Source organism: Labrus bergylta, chromosome 16, assembly GCF_963930695.1.
Source record: "Labrus bergylta chromosome 16, fLabBer1.1, whole genome shotgun sequence".
NCBI classification, from domain to species: domain Eukaryota; kingdom Metazoa; phylum Chordata; class Actinopteri; order Labriformes; family Labridae; genus Labrus; species Labrus bergylta.
Genome location: NC_089210.1, coordinates 26,147,714 through 26,166,523, shown reverse-complemented (window position 1 = coordinate 26,166,523; position 18,810 = coordinate 26,147,714). Strand labels below are relative to the sequence as shown.

General features: G+C 40.1%; 1 protein-coding gene across 6 annotated transcripts in view; it reads left to right on the top strand.

Annotated features, from left to right (window-relative positions):
• nbr1b (NBR1 autophagy cargo receptor b) overlaps positions 1-18,325 on the top strand; it is a 32,276-nt gene extending 13,951 nt beyond the window's left edge. Inside the window, exons 8-24 of one of the 6 annotated variants that reach the window (XR_010668818.1) lie at positions 1,948-2,073; positions 3,063-3,269; positions 4,580-4,739; positions 5,696-5,779; positions 5,931-6,116; positions 6,252-6,368; positions 8,941-9,016; positions 9,339-9,437; positions 10,096-10,272; positions 10,430-10,702; positions 11,412-11,625; positions 12,134-12,382; positions 12,620-12,717; positions 12,917-12,995; positions 13,377-13,470; positions 13,628-14,837; positions 14,972-18,325. Coding sequence is in view for 4 of the 6 variants with exons in the window: in XM_020644209.3 (XP_020499865.2) it covers positions 1,948-2,073; positions 3,063-3,269; positions 4,580-4,739; positions 5,696-5,779; positions 5,931-6,116; positions 6,252-6,368; positions 8,941-9,016; positions 9,339-9,437; positions 10,096-10,272; positions 10,430-10,702; positions 11,412-11,625; positions 12,134-12,382; positions 12,620-12,717; positions 12,917-12,995; positions 13,377-13,470; positions 13,628-13,801 (2,413 nt within the window). In the remaining 2 variants the exon portion in view is untranslated. Of the gene's footprint in view, positions 1-1,947; positions 2,074-3,062; positions 3,270-4,579; positions 4,740-5,695; positions 5,780-5,930; positions 6,117-6,251; positions 6,369-8,940; positions 9,017-9,338; positions 9,438-10,095; positions 10,273-10,429; positions 10,703-11,411; positions 11,626-12,133; positions 12,383-12,619; positions 12,718-12,916; positions 12,996-13,376; positions 13,471-13,627 lie in introns of all 6 variants that reach the window. The other 5 variants (XM_065964264.1, XM_065964263.1, XM_020644209.3 and 2 more) reach the window with 5 other exon arrangements.
• The last annotated feature ends 485 nt before the right edge of the window (positions 18,326-18,810 follow it).

Sequence of the window (18,810 nt, the reverse complement as noted above, 5' to 3'; positions counted from 1 at the left end):
AGCAAAAGCATTCGGAACCCATTACACCTGCATGATATCCTAGCTCCCATGAGTCAAGATCTGATGACAATTCATGTATTAGTTTAAAACAGATATCTGCATGCAAGTGCACCTAACAATCTGTAAATCTGCTCCATGCTGTCATGAAAGCCATTCAACCTTTAGTTTTCCTGCCTTCCTAGAAAAGACTGATCCAACCACTGTTAAGCAAACAAGCATTTTAAAGTAGTTTTCTCAGGGGATAACAGGGATTTTTAGTTTTTCTGTATCAAGCATATGACACATATGTGATCCTGTTCAGTACAGACCTGAAAAAGCTTATATTTTTACTGAGTACCAATTTGCAACATGATATTTCTTTCTGCAAGTGTAAGACAGTTAATTGAAAGTAAATTACAAGAAAACCTTTTTTTTTTCCTGGCTCACACTGCTGTAATAAGTCAGAGCAAAGCCTCTCAGTAGCCAACAAAAGAGACCTACCAGAAACAGCTGAATGGGCGCTCTTACTGGGAGCTTTTCTAGTCTTCTGAGGACTCAATGCACTCTTACTCCACTCTCGTCATGTCCAAAATCCCCCTTTCACACACACATTTAAACACTGATGGCAGAGGGTGCTATGTAAAGTGCCAATCAGTATGAATTTAACACACACACACAGTCATACACAGATTTTAATGACAGCAGGAACAATTTGCTTTTAAGTATTTTGCCCAAGGACACTTCGGCATGTGGAGTGCGGGAGCTGGGGACCGAACTGCCACCTTCTTATTGGTTCTGTACCACTGAGCCACAGCCGCCCAATGTGTGTCACAATAAATTAAATGTGTCATTAAATGTTCAGGCTGTAGTCCAACCAAGTCTCAGTCTTCTGTTTGTATTATCTTAGGATTGCTTTGAGGAAAAACATTTGGCACACATATCTATGTCAACTCAAAGTTAAACTGATTCTAAATGGCGTTCAAAGTCAAGGTCACTGTGACCTCTCTAAAACATTTCTGCCCCTAATTAAAGAAGGGATGTCTTAAAGGTCACATATTGTGCAAAATGCTCTTCACCATGTTCCTCTAACTCTAATATGTGTCTCTAGTCTGTCTACAAACCCCCCAATTATGAGTAAAGTCCATCCTCTCCGTCTTTTGCCTGCTCCACTTTTCAGAAAATGTGTGCTCAAACAGGCCGTTTGGAGATTTTCCCATCATGACATCACAAAGGGCAGTAACCTCTCCCCCAAGTGGGTGACACTCCCACAGCCAGGGGTTTGTTCTGCCCTCTGAGTCTGCCTTCTCAATGTAAACCCAAAACACCCAGCTCATTTACATTTAAAGCTACAGACACAGAAACAGCCTGTTCTGAGCAGGGCTGAAATTGAGGGGTTTATACAGGCATAATGAACGATCAGAGTGGATTTTTAGAAAGAAACTTCACACACATGTTTTGGGGAGCTCTGAGACTTATTTAAACTTGTAGAAAAGGAGGATAATATGTGTCTTTTAAACATGAAAAAAAATATCACATTTATGTCCAATAGAATAAGATGATGAGGTGACGCCTGTCGCTTCTGCTGTGGTGAGAAGGATTTACCGACTTGTGAATCAACTTGACTGATATGCTGAGGTGTACAGCCTTCAGGCAGTCATTCCCTGATTTCTGAAACCTAAAATTAAGAATCAGTTTCTGTTTCCCTGTACACCCTGACTCTAGGCATTCTGCTTTCTCTTTCCGTGTGTCTCAGCATCATGGGAAAAGTGAAATAGCACAGTAGCTTAGCTATTCACAGTGGACACTGCTGTGGACTTTTTTTTATGGAATCCACTGTGTCATTAGAGTTTGTTATTCTGTATTCTTTGTCATGTTGTTTAGTCTTAAATTGGAATGACCCTTCCTCTCATCTCTCTCTTTCATTTTCTACCTTCCTCTGTATCTCCTCCTCTCTCTGTCTCTGCTCAGTGTGTGCACCTCCTGCACTCTGTGCGAGCCCTGCAGCTTCTCTCACGATCCCAGTCACAACCTGGTGAGAGCAAGGACTCCTCTGTCCATCCCAGAGCACGGATCACCTGCCCCCGACCACAGCAGGTACTGTACCTCTGTTAAGATTACAACTCTGAGACTCCATCAATAACAATTATGTTTTTAATAATCACTATCAAACTTTAAGATTTCTTTACCTTGAATTGTTGAGCTTATTGCGGTCACATGTAGAAATAAAAATCTGCTCTGTTTTTCTGAATTAACAAGATACCTGTTGCTCAAAAATCCCAACAGCAGCTCTCATTTAGACCACTTAAAGTAGCAAACTTTACTAGACAGTTTAGGTTAACCCAGTTTTATGTTGTTTTAGGTTTGAAACATAGATGCTACATAAATTTAGTTGGGATTGTCATTATGTCGACTTTCCACAGGCAACTTCGATCTTTTCAGTTCAGACACAAACCCCACCTGATCTGATCTGGTGTGCTCGTAAGACGTGCTTCACTGATAGTGATGCATCTAAAATGCATTCAGGTTGACTACATGTTGACTCAAGACACAAAGTGGACACTCAAGAGAGGCAGTTGCTTAAAATACTGGATCCACACAGAGTGTTGTGCCCAGAAATGCAAGCACCACATAATTCGTATTTCTGAGTTAATTATCTCGTTAATACAGAAAAACAGAGCAGATTTCTATTTGTTACTATATTATGAGTGCGATACATAGATCATTGCCATATTAACTTGATACCTTCATTAAACAAACAAGCTATGAGATTTAAATCCACTTGTTAAAAATGATGATATATTTTGTTTAAAATAATGGAAAATAAATTAATCAAACTATCAATCAACCAATCAATGCATTTGTCACATTTAGTCACATAAATACAACCTCCACCACCTCCTTTTTTTCTCTATACTGGACTCAACATTTGCAGTGATGGGATATTTCATGTTTTAAGTGAATAATGATTGATATGGCATATTATTCCCAAAACCTAGTGTCTGTGTTTATTACTAACTATTGTCATCTGTGTCGCCATGATGTCATCTCTTTAACCCTTTTTTCGTAATTTGACTATCTTTCAGGTTCTACAGACGAGGGGACCGCAGTTTCCGGAAGGCAGAGAAGCAGCGTCTGAAAGCAGAGAAGCGCCTGCTGAAGGCCGAGGTCAAAGAGATCAGAAAACAGTTGAGGATGGAGAGGCGGGGCATACAGTGGAGCTCCTCCCACAGAGACGGAAGCTCCTCCCCTGTCCTCTTGCAGCCGCGAGCCACACAGCACAACAGTCCTGAGTATGTTCAAAGTCATGTCCAAACCAAAGACTAGTATATCAGAAGTTGATGGAGCCTCTTGTTTTAAAAAGGGATCCTAGTTCAGGAGTGCTTTAAACCTGCTTTGTTGCTACTGGACAGCAGGGGGCAACTCCACTGCAAATAGAATATATGGATGCAAATGTGACTACTTCTCAGTTCATTTGTAGCTAAGTTAATATTTTCCTTTTAATTTAATTTTCTTCTTTAATACAGCATAATGTGGATTTTGTGTTTTATGATCCAACATGGTCTAATATCAAGTGGCTACCTCCGGTGTTGAAAAATTAAGCCGACACAGAAGTGCAAAATCCTGCAGTTGGTTGAGTGTCCGTTTGAGGCTAGATGCAGAAGCATCAGAAGTCACATACACACCCATTCAAAAAAGACAGTTTTTTGACAGCATGTTTATAGCCTGGTTCCAAAAAACGAAACGGTCTGATTAGCTCATCTCTCGATCATCACACACTGTACAAGGGGGTCTAATTTTTAGATAACTTATGCATTTTGATTTTATGAAGGATAAGCTTTATTCACAATAAGCCACATAGCTGACATGATTGACAGGTGGGCGTGATGTAGCTGTATCTCAAGAGGCTTAAAACCTGCTCCAGCTCTCAGCCTGTCGTCAGGTTGACTAAAAGCACTTCAAACAAGGGTGACAGCCGTCGATGGAACTCCAAAGCCCCATGCTCTAACAGATGGGTGACTTGACTCAGTCTCTGTCCATTGATATAAACAGTCCATGGTAAAAGACATTAAAGCAGGGAATGCTTTAGGTTGTGGCGACTTTGTGATTGACGGGTCCCTTCTAGTGCAGTAATTTGAAAATACCTTTTTTTGGATGGGTCTGTTCTTTTTTCCGTTTGTACAATTTTGATTTAATGTTTTTTCTTGGCTGAGAAAAAATAAGAATCCCAGGTTAAAATGCAAGTTATCATGACTTACAGCAGCATCCCACTATGCAACAGAGAGCTGGAATTATCAGGACATAGTGCTTTCTTTCCCTCACTGCTCTCTAACCCCATCCTCTCTTTCACACATGGACTTTTCTGTCTCAAAAAAAATGAAGATGGCCATGGCTGAAAAGACCTCATAATGACAATACACAAACCTGTTATTGACATCACAATCTACATCCACTTCTTCTATACCGTCTATAGTCCAAGCTAGTTAGGCTGGTGTATATACAAGACAGACTCTTGTTAAAGTTGTAAAAGTTGTTAACGCATCTTCTAAAGCACAATGTCAGATAGATGCAGGACTAAAAGGTTTTAATTCTTTTGCTCCAGGCGCCCAAAGCGCCCCTGTCCCCTGGTGGTTCCCGCCATGACAGCTGCATTTCTGGACGAGAACCTTCCTGATGGAACGCGTCTGCGACCCGGGACCAAGTTTATAAAGTACTGGAAGATGAGGAACACTGGGACGCTTAACTGGAGTGCAGATACTAAGGTGAGGAGCTCTTTCATGTTTGTAATTGTTTTTTTAAAGGTTTTTAACTGCTGGACTGGAGGATTTGTGAAGATTTATGAAGTCTGGACAATTTAATGTTGTATGTATGTATTATATGTTGTAAATCGGTTATATAGTTACACTTTTTTGACTAGGTCGCTAGTGTTGTTTTTAAGTCAGAAAACACATTGACTTAGAGTTGCTTAAGATTTGTAAGCATGAAATAAGACGGTCAAATCCCCAAACATTAAACCATCCACATCTTTTTTTCCGCGTGCCCCGCCTTTTTTGTGCTCAACTTTGAGCGCTCTAGGTTAAAAATCGTTCAACTTTTTAGAAAGGCGCTGTTGACGTCTCCAGCGCTCTTAAAAAAATATACGATTCCTCATATTTTTGCCTCCTACTGATCGTTCCTTGTAACCACATCACTCTCTCTCTCTCTCTGTTTCTGATTGGGAAAGAAACTATCTAAAAGAAAACACATCCAGTAAAAACTAACAGAGCCGTGTCGGTCATACAGCGGCTTTTATCAACAGACTGTTGTCATAGAGACAGGACGGACGTGCAGCGCTTTTCTTCTCAGCGCACAAACTCTTCATGCAGGCTCTACTGATCACACAGTGCAAGTGCAAGCGGCGGACTAAATTGTCCTTGTCTCAAGCTGCATTGTTGTGTTAGCAGGCTAATGGTAGCGCTCTTTATTTTGCTCATAGCTTCATATTGCATGTATATTTACGCGACATGATCTAAGAACGTTTACGTGTAGCAGTGAGTACAGTATGTTATTTTTTTTTTCTATAGTCTCTCACTCAATCAGTTTTTATACACTCCTGGTAGACAGTCATGACTCTGAGAGATATTTACAGAGGATATACTTGATTTCTGCTGTATTTATGTGTAAAATGTTGCACATTCTTCCTTTAAGTAATTCTATTAACCCTCCCTTCTCCCTGCAGCTGAAATTCATGTGGGGAAACCTAGCGGTGGGATCTGGGGACCGTTGGAGGGAGGTGTCTGTCCCCTTCCTTCAGCCTGGACAGGTGAGTTAGAAACAATCACTTATCTGTTATGATGTACATGTCTGCTAGCTAATCCCTCATGTTTTATGTAACTTTCTTTGAATTGTACAGTAAACGTACAGTAAAGCATTCTTCAAATGCTAATGATCCACATAAATCTTTGTGTGTCCAGGTTGGTATAGTGAGTGTAGCACTGTGTGCCCCCACTGTGGAGGGCTCCTACACCTCCCACTGGCGTCTTGCCCACACTGGAGAGCAGTTTGGACCCAGGGTCTGGTGCAGCATCGTGGTCGACCCTCTGGCCCCGGCACCGATGATGGCTGATGGGATACTGGTGTCCCCATGTGTCACACCGCAGGTAGGGCAATGGGTGGAAAGGAAGGAAAAAAATCATGTTACAGAAAAAAGCAAAAATGAAAAGCATATTAACAGATACAAATAGATGAGGTTATAGGTGTACAGTGTGCTAAATAACATGATAATGTATCTGCAGGGTAAGAACCCAGTGACAAAGGATGGAAAAGCATGTGCAGCCTCCAGAGAGCAACCAATATTGTCAGAGGACCAAGAAGAATACTACATCCCCTCTGTGGATCTGCTAACTGCACAGGTACAAAAATCATCAATCATTACACTGCTGTACACTTCACACTACAGGTGTGACAAAGGTTTATATTATGAGAACAGCTGGAAGGTTTATATTTAAATCAAACAGATCGTTTCTTGAACTCAAGGATAAAATAATAGGAAATTAGTGTTCAAAGGTCATGCTGACTGTGACCTCACATCTGCCCCATTCTCCCAAATGCAAAATGTCTCAGGACTTCAAACTGAAACTCTCTCTCCGCCTCTGGCATATTTGCTCATTCTGCTGTCATGAGAACGGTCTCCTGACAGTCACATGCTCTGCAGAGAAACAGAGAGAGATAGAAAATAAAGAGAGAGAGAGGGGCGTTCTATGGTATTCTTCGGAGGGGGTAACATATAGTGGCAAACATTTTTGATATAAGAATACCCTCCCCAGCTTGTCACTATAACACTGTCATGTGTGGATCTACTTTGGCTGGTTGGTGGACGCATACAGCTGTGAGGCAGTTATTTATTTATTTATTTATTTTTTAAATGCATATGGAACTGGTAAGAATGTTAAGGCACTGCACAAAAATATAGATGCAGCACGTTTGTTTTTTCTCCAATTTTGGAAGAGGTGCGAGCAAATATCTAAAAACTTTTTCTATGTGCACAAAAGGCTCATTAATAATACATTTTGTTCACAAATATGTTTATGTCTGTGTTAGTGAGCACATCTTTGCTTAGATAATCCGTCCACCTGACAGGTGTGGCAAATCAAAATGCAGATTAAACAGCATGATTATTGCACAGATGTGTCTGTGCGAGTTACACTCTACAATTCAATTCAATTTCAATTCAATTCAATTCAATTCAATTTATTTGTATAGCATCAACTCATAACAAGTGTTATCTCAAGACACTTTACAAAAAGCAGGTAAAATACCTTACTCTTTGTCTGTTAACATTACAAAAAAGCAGGTAAAAAGACCTTACTCATTGTTATGTTACAAAAAGCAGGTAAAAGACCTTACTTATTGCTATGACCCGGCCTATCCATCATGAGCACTCATGATTTTGTGCCTGATTCCCCCCTTCTGACCAAAGTCAGCAAAGGTCCGATTAACTGATGAATCCAAAGATTATCTTGCCAGATTTTCCTGTGGTGTGGTGATTATATTGCACCAACTGATCAGCCAATAAATCAGTCAATCTATGTGACCTGGTGTTCAATATTTACGATCAGAAATCCTGTTGTGTGGGGAGAACACTGAGGACGGCCGAGCACGGACTCTGTGAGTTGTCACGAGGAACAGAACAAGCTGGGGAAGCTGACTGAAGCAGGAAGCACAACAAACATTACCATGGCAACAACAGCAATCACGAAGCATGTTAGATGGGCGTCATAAATTCAGGACCAACTTGTTGATTTGTGGCAACAACACCTGTGTTAATACAACATGTCCTGTAAAACAAACCACAATCCAACTGACAAAATGTTTACCGTAATGGATGTACCAGCTAACAGCTAGCCACAGTTAGCTTGCCCATCATGTTTGTTTACTCTTAAGTTGCGTTTGACCACGCAAGATTTCACGTGTTGATAGTTGAGACTCTGGTTGTTGGTGAATGAATGGGTTAGTGTGCGTTGCTGAGTTGGCTGCGCATTGCATACCACACACTATAATAACTGAAATGTTAATCCGTAATGATTTGTCGTCATGTGTGGGGTCTCTCACATTTTCATTCAATTTAAGCCTCAGGCTAGTCAAGATGAAAGGCAACGTTCAAGTCCAAATGCAGAACAAAACATGGAAGTTGTTCTGGTAGCTGGAGAGATGCCAAGTCACTTCCTGAGTACTGCCTTGTGCAAGGCATCGGACCCCCAACAGCTCTGGTGCTCCCTATTTAGCAGCCCCTCTCTGACATTTCTCCATTAATGCTATGCCATAGATGCATGCAATAGATCCTGTCATTTGGGCCTATGTGTTTGAGAAACATGTCTTTTGATAACGTAAAACCAGAATTTCCCCTTGGGGATTAATAAAGAATGTCAAATGAATCTATTGAGCAAATTGTTTTTGATAACAATCCACATTTAAAATAGAACTATGCAACTTAATTGAATAGTTCTGAGACTTTTTTCCTTCGCTAATTGCTTTATTTACATTTTTGATCTCAAAATTCCTCTGTTTTTTCTTTCTTTAAAACATGATTTTATATTTTTGATGACTCACCTTGAAGCTTTTTCATATTTATCATTCTAAATGAAGACATCAGACATGATGAAACATACCAGACACAAGTACTCGGAGCCCCCTCCCAAAAAAAACAATGTTCTTGTCTAACAGTCCAAAACCCAAAGACGTTCAGTTTAACAATGAAATATAGTGGAGGAACATGACTTAAAAATGTAGACCCCATATGTACTGTGAATTCCACATAGATGGAAGTCTCAGAAAATACCATTTAAAAAAAAAAAAAAAAAAGAATTGTAAAAATCAAAACAGCAGATGGAGACGTATCCTGACATATAATGCTTGGTATGGGTCATACATTTCCCATAATGTAAGGAGTTTTAAGCTAACTGTATGTTGTTGCTGATCTCTTAGGATCTTCTGTCCTTTGAGCTGTTGGACATCAACATCGTCCAAGAACTGGAGAGTGCCCCAAACAACACGCATGCTGGTAAGAAGTGTTCTCATGGTTTGTTTTAATCCAGACACATTCAGAACTTCTGTTCAAAGTCCAACACTGATACTACTACTGTTACATATGAACCATGCAGAAGTCTGATATAAGACTGAAAAACAGAACGTGGATCAATACGTGGCTACATTGACAACTCCAGTCAAACTTATTTATCACTTCATTTAAATGAGTTCTATAAGTTGATTACTGACAGGACATGACTGATAAGAAAAAAAAGACTTGGGTTCAGTAAGTTCCCTGTCTTTGTTGTCTTGTGTCTGCTCAGACATGACTCCATGCATGTCCCCTTTGCCTCAAGATGGCCACCTGCAGGACAAGAGCAGTCCCTCCTTGGGTCTCATCCAGGAAGAGGCTGAAGCCATCAACAGCATCATGAGTAATGGATCTTTTTCTAAAGGTTCTCGGTTCCATTTTAATACCACAAATTTAGTTTTGTTGATAAAGAATGAAACGCAAAGTAACCACAGCAAAACCAATGTATTGGTCAGCTGATAGTTTGTTGTTTTACTTCCACTTACTTATTTGTGGCCCATTGAACAAGCACAAGCTGTATTGCTGTTCAGAGGCTGGAGGAGGGCTGTGTTTAGTCTTAGGAATAGGGTGAGGAGCTAAGACATCCAGTGGAAGCTCGGAATAGAGCTGCTACTCTTTTGTTGAAAGGAGCCAGTTGAGGTGGTTTGTGTATCTGATTAGGACGCTTCCTGGATGCCTCTCTTTTGAGGTGTTCTGGGAAGCTCCAACTGGGAGGAGACCTCACAGTAGACCCAGAGCTTGTTGTAGGGATCGTAAATCCCATCTGGCCTGGGAACACATGGGAATCCCCCAGGAGGAGCTGGAAAGCATTGCTATGGTCAACATCCTTGGATTGCTTCCATTGCGACCGATGCCTGGTGCAACGGAAGAAAATGTATGGATCCATGGTTGAGCCATTTTTACCATCTAGCCATCTAAAATTCTACAATTCACTTAGCAGACGCTTTTATCCAAAGCGACGTACATCAGAGATCATCATAATCATGCAACTGAGGTCTTAACATTTGCTCACCTGTCCTCAGATGTTCCTCATGAAGTAGGTCCTGGAGCAGAAGGAGGCGGAGTCCCGGCTCAGGAGGAAGGGAATGATGACATCAGTGGGACTCAGTTTGTTTGTGAGACTGTGATTCGCTCATTGACACTGGAGGAAGCCCCTGACCACACCCCTATGAGAGGGCCTCGCTCAGGGACAGGTAAAGGTCAGTCAGCACTTCTACTTTTATTAGTGGCCTTTTGGTTTACTTTGTCCTAAAAAGTATTCTAGGTTGGATTTGTTTAAAATTTAAATGCAATGGTTTTATTTGTAAGTAAGAGCAGAGAAGAGTCACTAAAAGTGCACTTCCTGTTTGCTTTTAGTGGTGCGTCCGGCTGCTCAGGGTGGCTCCTCCTCCTCCTCTGTGAAGAGTAAAATAGTGAAAACAGAGGAGAGTCCAGACAGCAGCCCCAGCAGCCCCAAAACCCCCCAGAAACCTCCAGCTACACTGAAAGCTTCTCTGCCTCCTCTGCTGAAAGCCTCCCTGCCTGCTGCCTTGTCTGCAGCCCAGATCCTGGGACCCGGCCCCAGCTCAGCACCCACACCGCTCCATGGCTCACCCATGGCTTCCACAATGCAGGAGCACTCAAACACAGGTGAATTTAACATTTTTATTTATCCATGGGAACATTTATCAACTTTGTTAGATTTTTACTTTATATATAGTTTATATATTGAGCCATACATAAACCAAAACATGAAAACAAGAACTTGTGGTGTTTTTGCTGGTTTGAACTGTTTGTAGGTAAATGGAGTCAGTGGATGTGATCTTACTTCTCGTCCACTGTAAGACTGTGGGGTTTGCTAACTTGTGCCTGTGCAGAGCAAAAACCAAACTAAAGTGTAACCTGCAGTTTGTGCTGTGGCCTGTGACATGGCACAGAAGTGCTCTAAGGCAGTGGTTCTCAACTGGTGGGTCAGGAGCCAAAAGTGGGTCACAGAGCCGTTTTCAGTGGGTCGTGAATGTGTGTTTGGAAGAAAAATGCTGAGAGAAAGTCTATAAATCACTTTTCATGTTTTGTACCCTGAGGTCCAAACTGCACAATTTTTTTTCTTGATTGATTTAAAAAATCTAAGAAATTTGGGTCGCCATTTTTCGACCAGTTGAGAACCACTGCTGTAAGGGACACACACAAACTGTTAGTTGCTAAGGAAGAGTCAGCGTGGGGTTAGGAAAAGACATTGTACGCTTTGTACACTACTCACAATGGTCCATCCACCACAGATAAAGGTTTCAAATAAATGCGATGAGAATTTACAGTTGGCTTACAAAATGCCTGATGAGTTTTCTTTGTTTCTACACAGATACAGTTGAGGATTCTCCCGTGGAGAGCATCTGCGTGGAGTCCAGAGTGAAGGAGAGCGAGAAGGAGCCCGAGGAGGAGAAGGAGAAAGAGGAGGATGAAGAGGAAATCGAAGGCATAAGGAGTCGATCGTCCTCCACCTCCTCAGAGGATTACATCATCATCCTCCCCGACTGTTTTGACACAACTCGCCCACTGGGGGACTCTATGTATAGGTATGTGACACCTTGACTAAACAGTTACAGCACTGGTCCCAGTGCAGTTTGTGTTGGAATAGAAATCTTCAGGGATTACAACACATATACTTATATGCTTGATTTAGACTTTTTGTCCTCTTCTTTGGACTCATGGTGATGGTAAATGGACTTGAGCTTCTATATCGATTTTCTAGTCTTCTTACTACTCAAAGCACTATTACACCAACAAACACAGAAGTAAGATAAAAATAAACAGAAACATGTTTTAGCACTCAGAAACAAAGGGTCAAAATGTCAACCTGGGTGACTGTAGCAATCAAGATATCCAAACTATCTCTGTGTGAATTCAATTTTATTCTTATTAGATCCTACTTATCCTAAAATGTATTTAAAAAGGGGGGTCAGGAGGTTACACATGAGACCATGAGCTTAGATTCATTTCAAACCAAGAAAGGACTTTATCAATGGCCATTTGATCCTTTGACATTACAATCCCTTTTATTCATCTTTCCTTTTGCAATTGCAGTTCTGCTCTGTCCCAGCCTGGTGACATCACAGACAAGACCCCAACAGACCCAGAAACCCCATCTCCTGACCACACAGGCAGTTCCACCCCAGAGGGGCAGTCAGGTGAGGGTGACGCTGCAGCAGCGCCAGCGATGGCAGTGTCCGGCACTAGCAGTGCCAATGACATGCTCTGCACGTCTCAGACGCTGGACGATGAGCCTCTGACTCCTGAAGTTGTGGCACTGCCGAAAACCATCGTCACCCCAAGGTCAGTACAAGGAGGGGGATACAAACACAGCAGCACAAATGTACTGAAGATTTACAACTGTGAGCCGAAAGAGGTTCAAATGTTCTGAGTTAAGCAGAGATTGGAGCTACTGTATGTGTTGTAACCATTTTGCTCCTGAACACTTCATTGCAGCTCTCTTTTTTTTACTTAGCTTTTTGGTTGAACATGTGTTGGTAGCACTGGTTGTTAATACTTACAATGTCTTGTATTTCTCAGTCCAGAGAGCAGTGGTGAAATTGATGTGGCTGCTACAGTGGACTCTGCAGCTGATGCAGAAGGAGCAGAGGGCTCAGATCTGTACCAAACAGAGGAAGGTAAGCACCCTGCTATAAAGGCAGCAGCGACATAGGAGCCATGCTAGCAAAGCTCTACTCAATCGCAGCAGGTTTTACCCTTTCCTCATCAATGTGGAGAAATGTCGATTTCAAAGCTGACCGTATGTTTGACTTCTGAAATTGGGTGGATCTGTGAGCTGAAGAGCTGAAGATAATATGATGTTTGGCTGTCCCACAGACTCTGATCCCAAAAACACTCAGACAGATGATACTAAAGCTGCCGAAGGCACAGAGGAGGACAGCCCTGAAGACCCCAGGTCTCTTTACACACACTTAAAATAAAGCACATGTCATGAGGATCATTTAAAAAAAGATGATAACATAAAAAAACAATCGAGATTTTCTCTTCCATGTCAACAGTTTGAAAACAGAAAAACAGAACATGCTACTGTTGTCAAGGTCCTATCAAAGTAAATCTATCTCACTCAATATAAAAGGAATAGTTGTCGTATAGGACTGTCGTAGTGGTACAGTAAACATGATCTGCACATCATGACCCAGTAGTTTTGTTCTTGTTAATATCTTATTCAAGATATTGTTTCTGTAGAAATGCTGAGTTTGAGATTTAGCTGTGGCTTTTTTTTTTTTTTTTACAAAGCAGCCACATTCTGAACATAACCTCTATTGTCTCTTCACAGGCACCCAGGCATTACCAGCGGCCTGGTGAAAGGAGCTCTGTCGGTAGCTGCTTCTGCCTACAAAGCCCTCTTCACTGGACAAGGCCCCACACAGGTCAGCCAGGACTTTGTATCCAATATTATTATGTATCTAATGTCTTATATTTTCGTTGTTACATTTGCGGTTCTCGTAAAGCACTTAAACAAGGGTATCCCAATCAAGATTGTAGTAACAGATTTGTGGACTGATGAGAGATCTTGTTTCTGTGCAGCCTCCAGTGGATGCGTCCACACAGGACACCATGATGGCCGTGCTGGTGGAGATGGGATTTGGGGATCGACCGCTGAATCAGCGGCTGCTAAACAAATATAACTACAACCTTTTAGATGTGGTCAACGAGCTGGTTCAGATGACCGACAATGACTGGTACTCTACACGCTACTGACAAAAGAGACAGGGAGAAGCTTAGGAAGGAGAGAGGAGAGATAAGGAGGTGACACAGGAATTCACAGATTGGAGAAAGACGAAACGGACACACTGGAATCAAGAAATTCATACCTGCTCATCTAATTTTTAACTCCCTCCTTCAGCCGATCTCCCTACTTATTGGTCCAGTTGGATTGGTCGTCTGTTCTACCATATAAAGTAACATTCCAGCAAACTCTCTGCTACTGTACTAGACCAACAAAAAACACCTTTCAGTAGTATTCCTTTCAGTTAAGGCCTTGTGGGAAGCCTGGAAAGGGCACTGAGAAGAATAAAAACGGATACAAATCTGTCTCTAAAAGCGAATATTTATGTAGCTTAGTAGTTAGCAGTAACGATTAGATAGCATGACAATGCTACACATATTACCTTACTGCTTTGGCACGGGACAGTGATAGAGAGTGAGGTACGAAGCAGCAAGATAATATCAAGTATCCACTTCTGCAATGAGGAAAATGGAGACAAAACTCCCATCACAGATCACTTTGTTACACAGCCATTTAGTCAGAGCATGTGTTTACATACTGGACATTAAGATAGAAAATCCACATTGACGTTACGGTGTGTTTTGCTTTGGACCAAACAGCTCAGATCACTGATAGACTTGCTTTTAACAATGTGTCTGTGAGATTGTCCCTTCCAAGCTTTTTTGTTTTTTGCACTCAAAAAAGTGCTATGAAACATTCCTCAATTGTAGCTTAGAAAAATGAACAGTTTGTGGGTTACATTTTTTTAATTAGCTGAGGGTTACATTGTTGTGCCAGACAGGGGCGGTGTGTCCAGAGGGCATGGGCTCCTTTTGAAATCATATTAGCCAACCTAAAATCCTTAACTATGATTGGCTGTTTGCTTTGCCAGAGGTGGGACTTCTGTTGTAATCAACTATTCAAGCTGTATTTTAAGTGTAAAGATGTTTGTTTGCAGTTTTTCAAATAATTTAAATTGTGACTTAGGCTTTTTATCCTTGAAAAATCAACTAGAGAGTAACTGCTCATGTATGTGCATCATCACTTCTGGAGAGTGATAATGCTGGTTGGCGCACTCTACTGGTGAAAGAGAACTGCTAGTGTAATACAAAGAAACTCAAATGAAATCCTTTTTCACTGGTAAATACATCTAGAAACATCAGCGCATACCTGCGATGAAAGTAGCCGATACCAATAGTCACTTGAAATGCTAATATCTGCAGATATTATCGGCTGGCCAATTTATCGGTTGGGCTCTACTACCAATGTCATAGTGATGTACACAATTATGCACAATGCTGCTTGAGTCATACTTGTTTGCATATTCATGTTGTTGAAAACCAAGTATATCAGGAGCCTCTGAGCCGTGTACCTAGTCAACAGCTGTGTAAAGTGTGGCTACATTTAATATAGTCATTTTTGTTTTGTAGTGATTGTCCATATCATTGGAGCTTACGTAGGGTTTTCATACACCTCTCACAAAACGGTATGCTAAACGTGCTGTAGGGGAGTTTATGACTACTGAATATGAAAAAAGAATCAAATTCCAATCCTGTTTTTGATTTGAAGATAGAGTTTTCACTTCAATCTTGCAGGTCATTCATCCATGTGAAACATTTGATTCCCCACACATTGTTCTTTTTATTTTCAAGCCTTTTTTCGGACTGAAGATAATAATTCTGTGTGTGACCTAAACCTCCCAGTCAGACTTAAGCTCTCAGCATGCTTCAAATAAACGAGTTTGGTGTAGTTTGGTTTTTCTGCCAGTGGACAATTTAAGGCGCTTGATTCATTTTTAACAAACTTTGCTGTGGTTGCCTGTGAAGTTTTCTTTGTTCAGGCATGTTTAAAGGATGTCATTAAACTCTGTCATATATCAAAAAAATTGACCTGGAATGGTATCTCATCTGGTTTCAAGGCCACCTCAAACCGTGTTGGTTTTGATGGGAAAGCAAAATGCAGCAACCAATGGGAATGAATTGTAGTAGATACCATTCTTAATAATGAAAAATAATGTGAATGTATGATCATTTGGTAAACATGAAGATGAATGTATCTCAGCTCAAGGTTCACGTAAGTGAGACGTAGGATTCCTGTTTTAGGCTCAATTTCTACCAAGTTGCCAATATTTAGATTTTTTGTGATGATAATACAAGATGACATTTCAAAATACTATTCAGTGGAGGAATCTGTTGTCAGTCATGCGTACAGCTCTTGGTTTTCATTGTGAACTAACCAGTATGAACATGAACTGGACCTGAAAGTAAATTAATGTGTTTATTCCTTGTTTACAGGTGTGAACATGACCTTAGATGACCCAATAAATCCCTTATTTGAAGCATACTGAGAGTAAGTTAGACATTAAATTGTTGGAAATAAATGTAGTTAATAATCAGCCCTCTGCTAAAACTTGAAATCTCTGAAAAGTAACAACTTTACAGTGGCATGCTGCTGCCCTGATGGTTCTGTTCATTAACTCGATCTGTTGTGATTTGGCAAATTAAATCTAAATGTGACCGAAGACAAAGAGATCTATATTATTTGGGGGAAAGGCTGAAATTCTAAAATATATACACTTGATGTTTCATATTCACAGATGGGGCCCTTCATGTGTCAGTGAAAGCTGCCTAGCAACAGAACATTACTAATAAATCTCTGTTTGTCTCTTATGTGAAAAATGCTGAATTGAATTCTCTTTTAATTTTTAATTTTTTAATTTTGGACTTAAGCTACACAAGCTCAAATCCAATTTAAAATCAGGTGTCTCTGTCTTCTTTCACTTTGTGTTTGCATTCTCTGAGACAATAGGCTGCTTAAACATATATACTGTACATTTGGGTAAAGCAAAATGGAGTTAGTTATACGACTTAAAATATAATTTAGCCAACTCCACATGTGTTCATATCATTTTACACTCCAGTCCTCTGTTTAGTTTGTCTTAAAAGTGGTCAGGTGGAGGGACTGATACTCTAAAAGCATGTGTGCCTCTTTTAAGAGAGCGCATGAAGAGTATGTACAGAAAGAGTTAAGTCATTCCAAGCTTAATCGGGAAATAAAAAAAACGTGTGTAATAATGTGAAAAATGTGTTATTTTCCCTACAAATGTATAAATAGATACAGAGCCTAGTCGGAAGCTATGACTATCAGTTAACTTAATAACTTTCAGTTGGGATTGTTTTCAGGTGTTTTTTGTTTTGAATGCTTGAAGTTGTCTGGAAATGTAAAAAAAGAAAAACACTTTTAAACTGTGTTTAAAGAAAAGCTGTTGTATTTTTAGGCTTGTTGTGTGGTGGTTGAATTTGCACTGCTGTATGTGTGTGTGTGTTAGTGTTTTCCTTTGTGAAGTTGCCAGATTGATTTAAGCTTGTCTTTTCTTTTCTTTTTTGCCAATAAGAGGATCATTGAAGAGAATATCATTGAAGACTTTGTGGTAAAGATGAAGAAACAACAGCACTTTTGGCACTAAAGCTATTTTCCTGCATACAGTATGTAGTTCTTAAAATAGTTTGTATAAAATCTTTTTAGCAAGGATGCTTATTCTAGATTTAATTTATTTTGCTGGGCTGGGATTGCAGATACAAGTAGTTAATGTCGATAGAAAAGTCAAAAAGAGTAATTGGATATTTTAGAGAGAGTACAAAAAATGTATTTTCTTCCTGCTGAAGGTTTATCTGACTAATCTAAATCGAAGTTACTGCACAAGAGCAAACATTTCAAATCTGGAGTGCTTTGTCTTAAAAGTACAGAACATCAGATATCAGCTCGGACAAAGAGGGATTTACACTTTTAGTTATCAAAACATAACTATTTAAACTGCTGAGTAACGTAATCCAGACAGAATAATGTGGACATTTTCCTCCAGCTATGCTCAGTTATTCAAAACCAAAGTTTTCAGTCGACACAAGATTGAGACTTAAGAGTTGTTCTGTCAGCGACAACACAAGAGTACTGTTAGACAGAGATCACTGTTGAGTTCACACATGACTTTCAAAAATGATTTCACTAACCTAACCCGAATTTAAACATGTTTTGGGTACAAAGAAAATTGCAGATTTAATGACACGTGTAATTATTTTTTTAGATGTGGAATGAATCCCCTGCTGCGTATACACAGTTTGTGGGTGGGAAGGCTGTTTACTGCCACAACTTACCTTAACTTTACGTTATTTATTCCAAGGTTTAATTTCACACAGTCACTTAACTGAACCCTCACCACAGTCCCTTTAACTGACACCATGCTCCATTCTGCTGAGATTGAACCAGGCTGAAATGTGCACTTGTGATGAAGTGAAAAGTTTCTGTATGTGTCTTTTATTTAAAAATCAACCTTTATGTGTTCTGTGAGGAATGTTCAGGTGATTCTTTTTTTTTTTCATTTGTTGATGAATATAAATGAAATATTTAAGGAAGAGGAGAAGAGCTGGATTGTTTGAGCTTTTGTTTCTGTGTTGCACTTTATGAACAAGGTTATGATGTACAAATCAATCTGTATCTGATTAAAGTCATTACACCAATGAGGGATTTCTCTTTCTTTTTGATGTCAAACACCAAGACTTAAAACTTTGTGCCAAAGCAGGTATCCTCAAATAAGTGAGGTTCAGGGACCCACAGGGGTCCTTTAGAGGGTTCAAGTTGGTCCCATACAGTTTATTTCCCCTTTACTTTCATCCATAAACAGCATGAGAGAATAAACACCTGTTTTGGTCAATTGTTTTTATTTCAACCTTTTTGCATGAAAACTCTTACAGCATAATTTATCAGACGGGGAACCCATAGGACAAACTCAAATGGGGGTCCATGGTTTAAAAAAAAAAGCTATTACCTGTTATGTGATCAACGTTTTAATGTATGAATCAAAGACAATGGAAACTCATATTTGTATGCCACCATTTCTAAACATCTAAGCTGTTTGTGATCTTAAATCCAAACCTTAATGAACAAATGACAGGAAAACATGTTTTCAAGGTCAACCATTGGTTCAGTTTTACTTGTAGAAGGGATA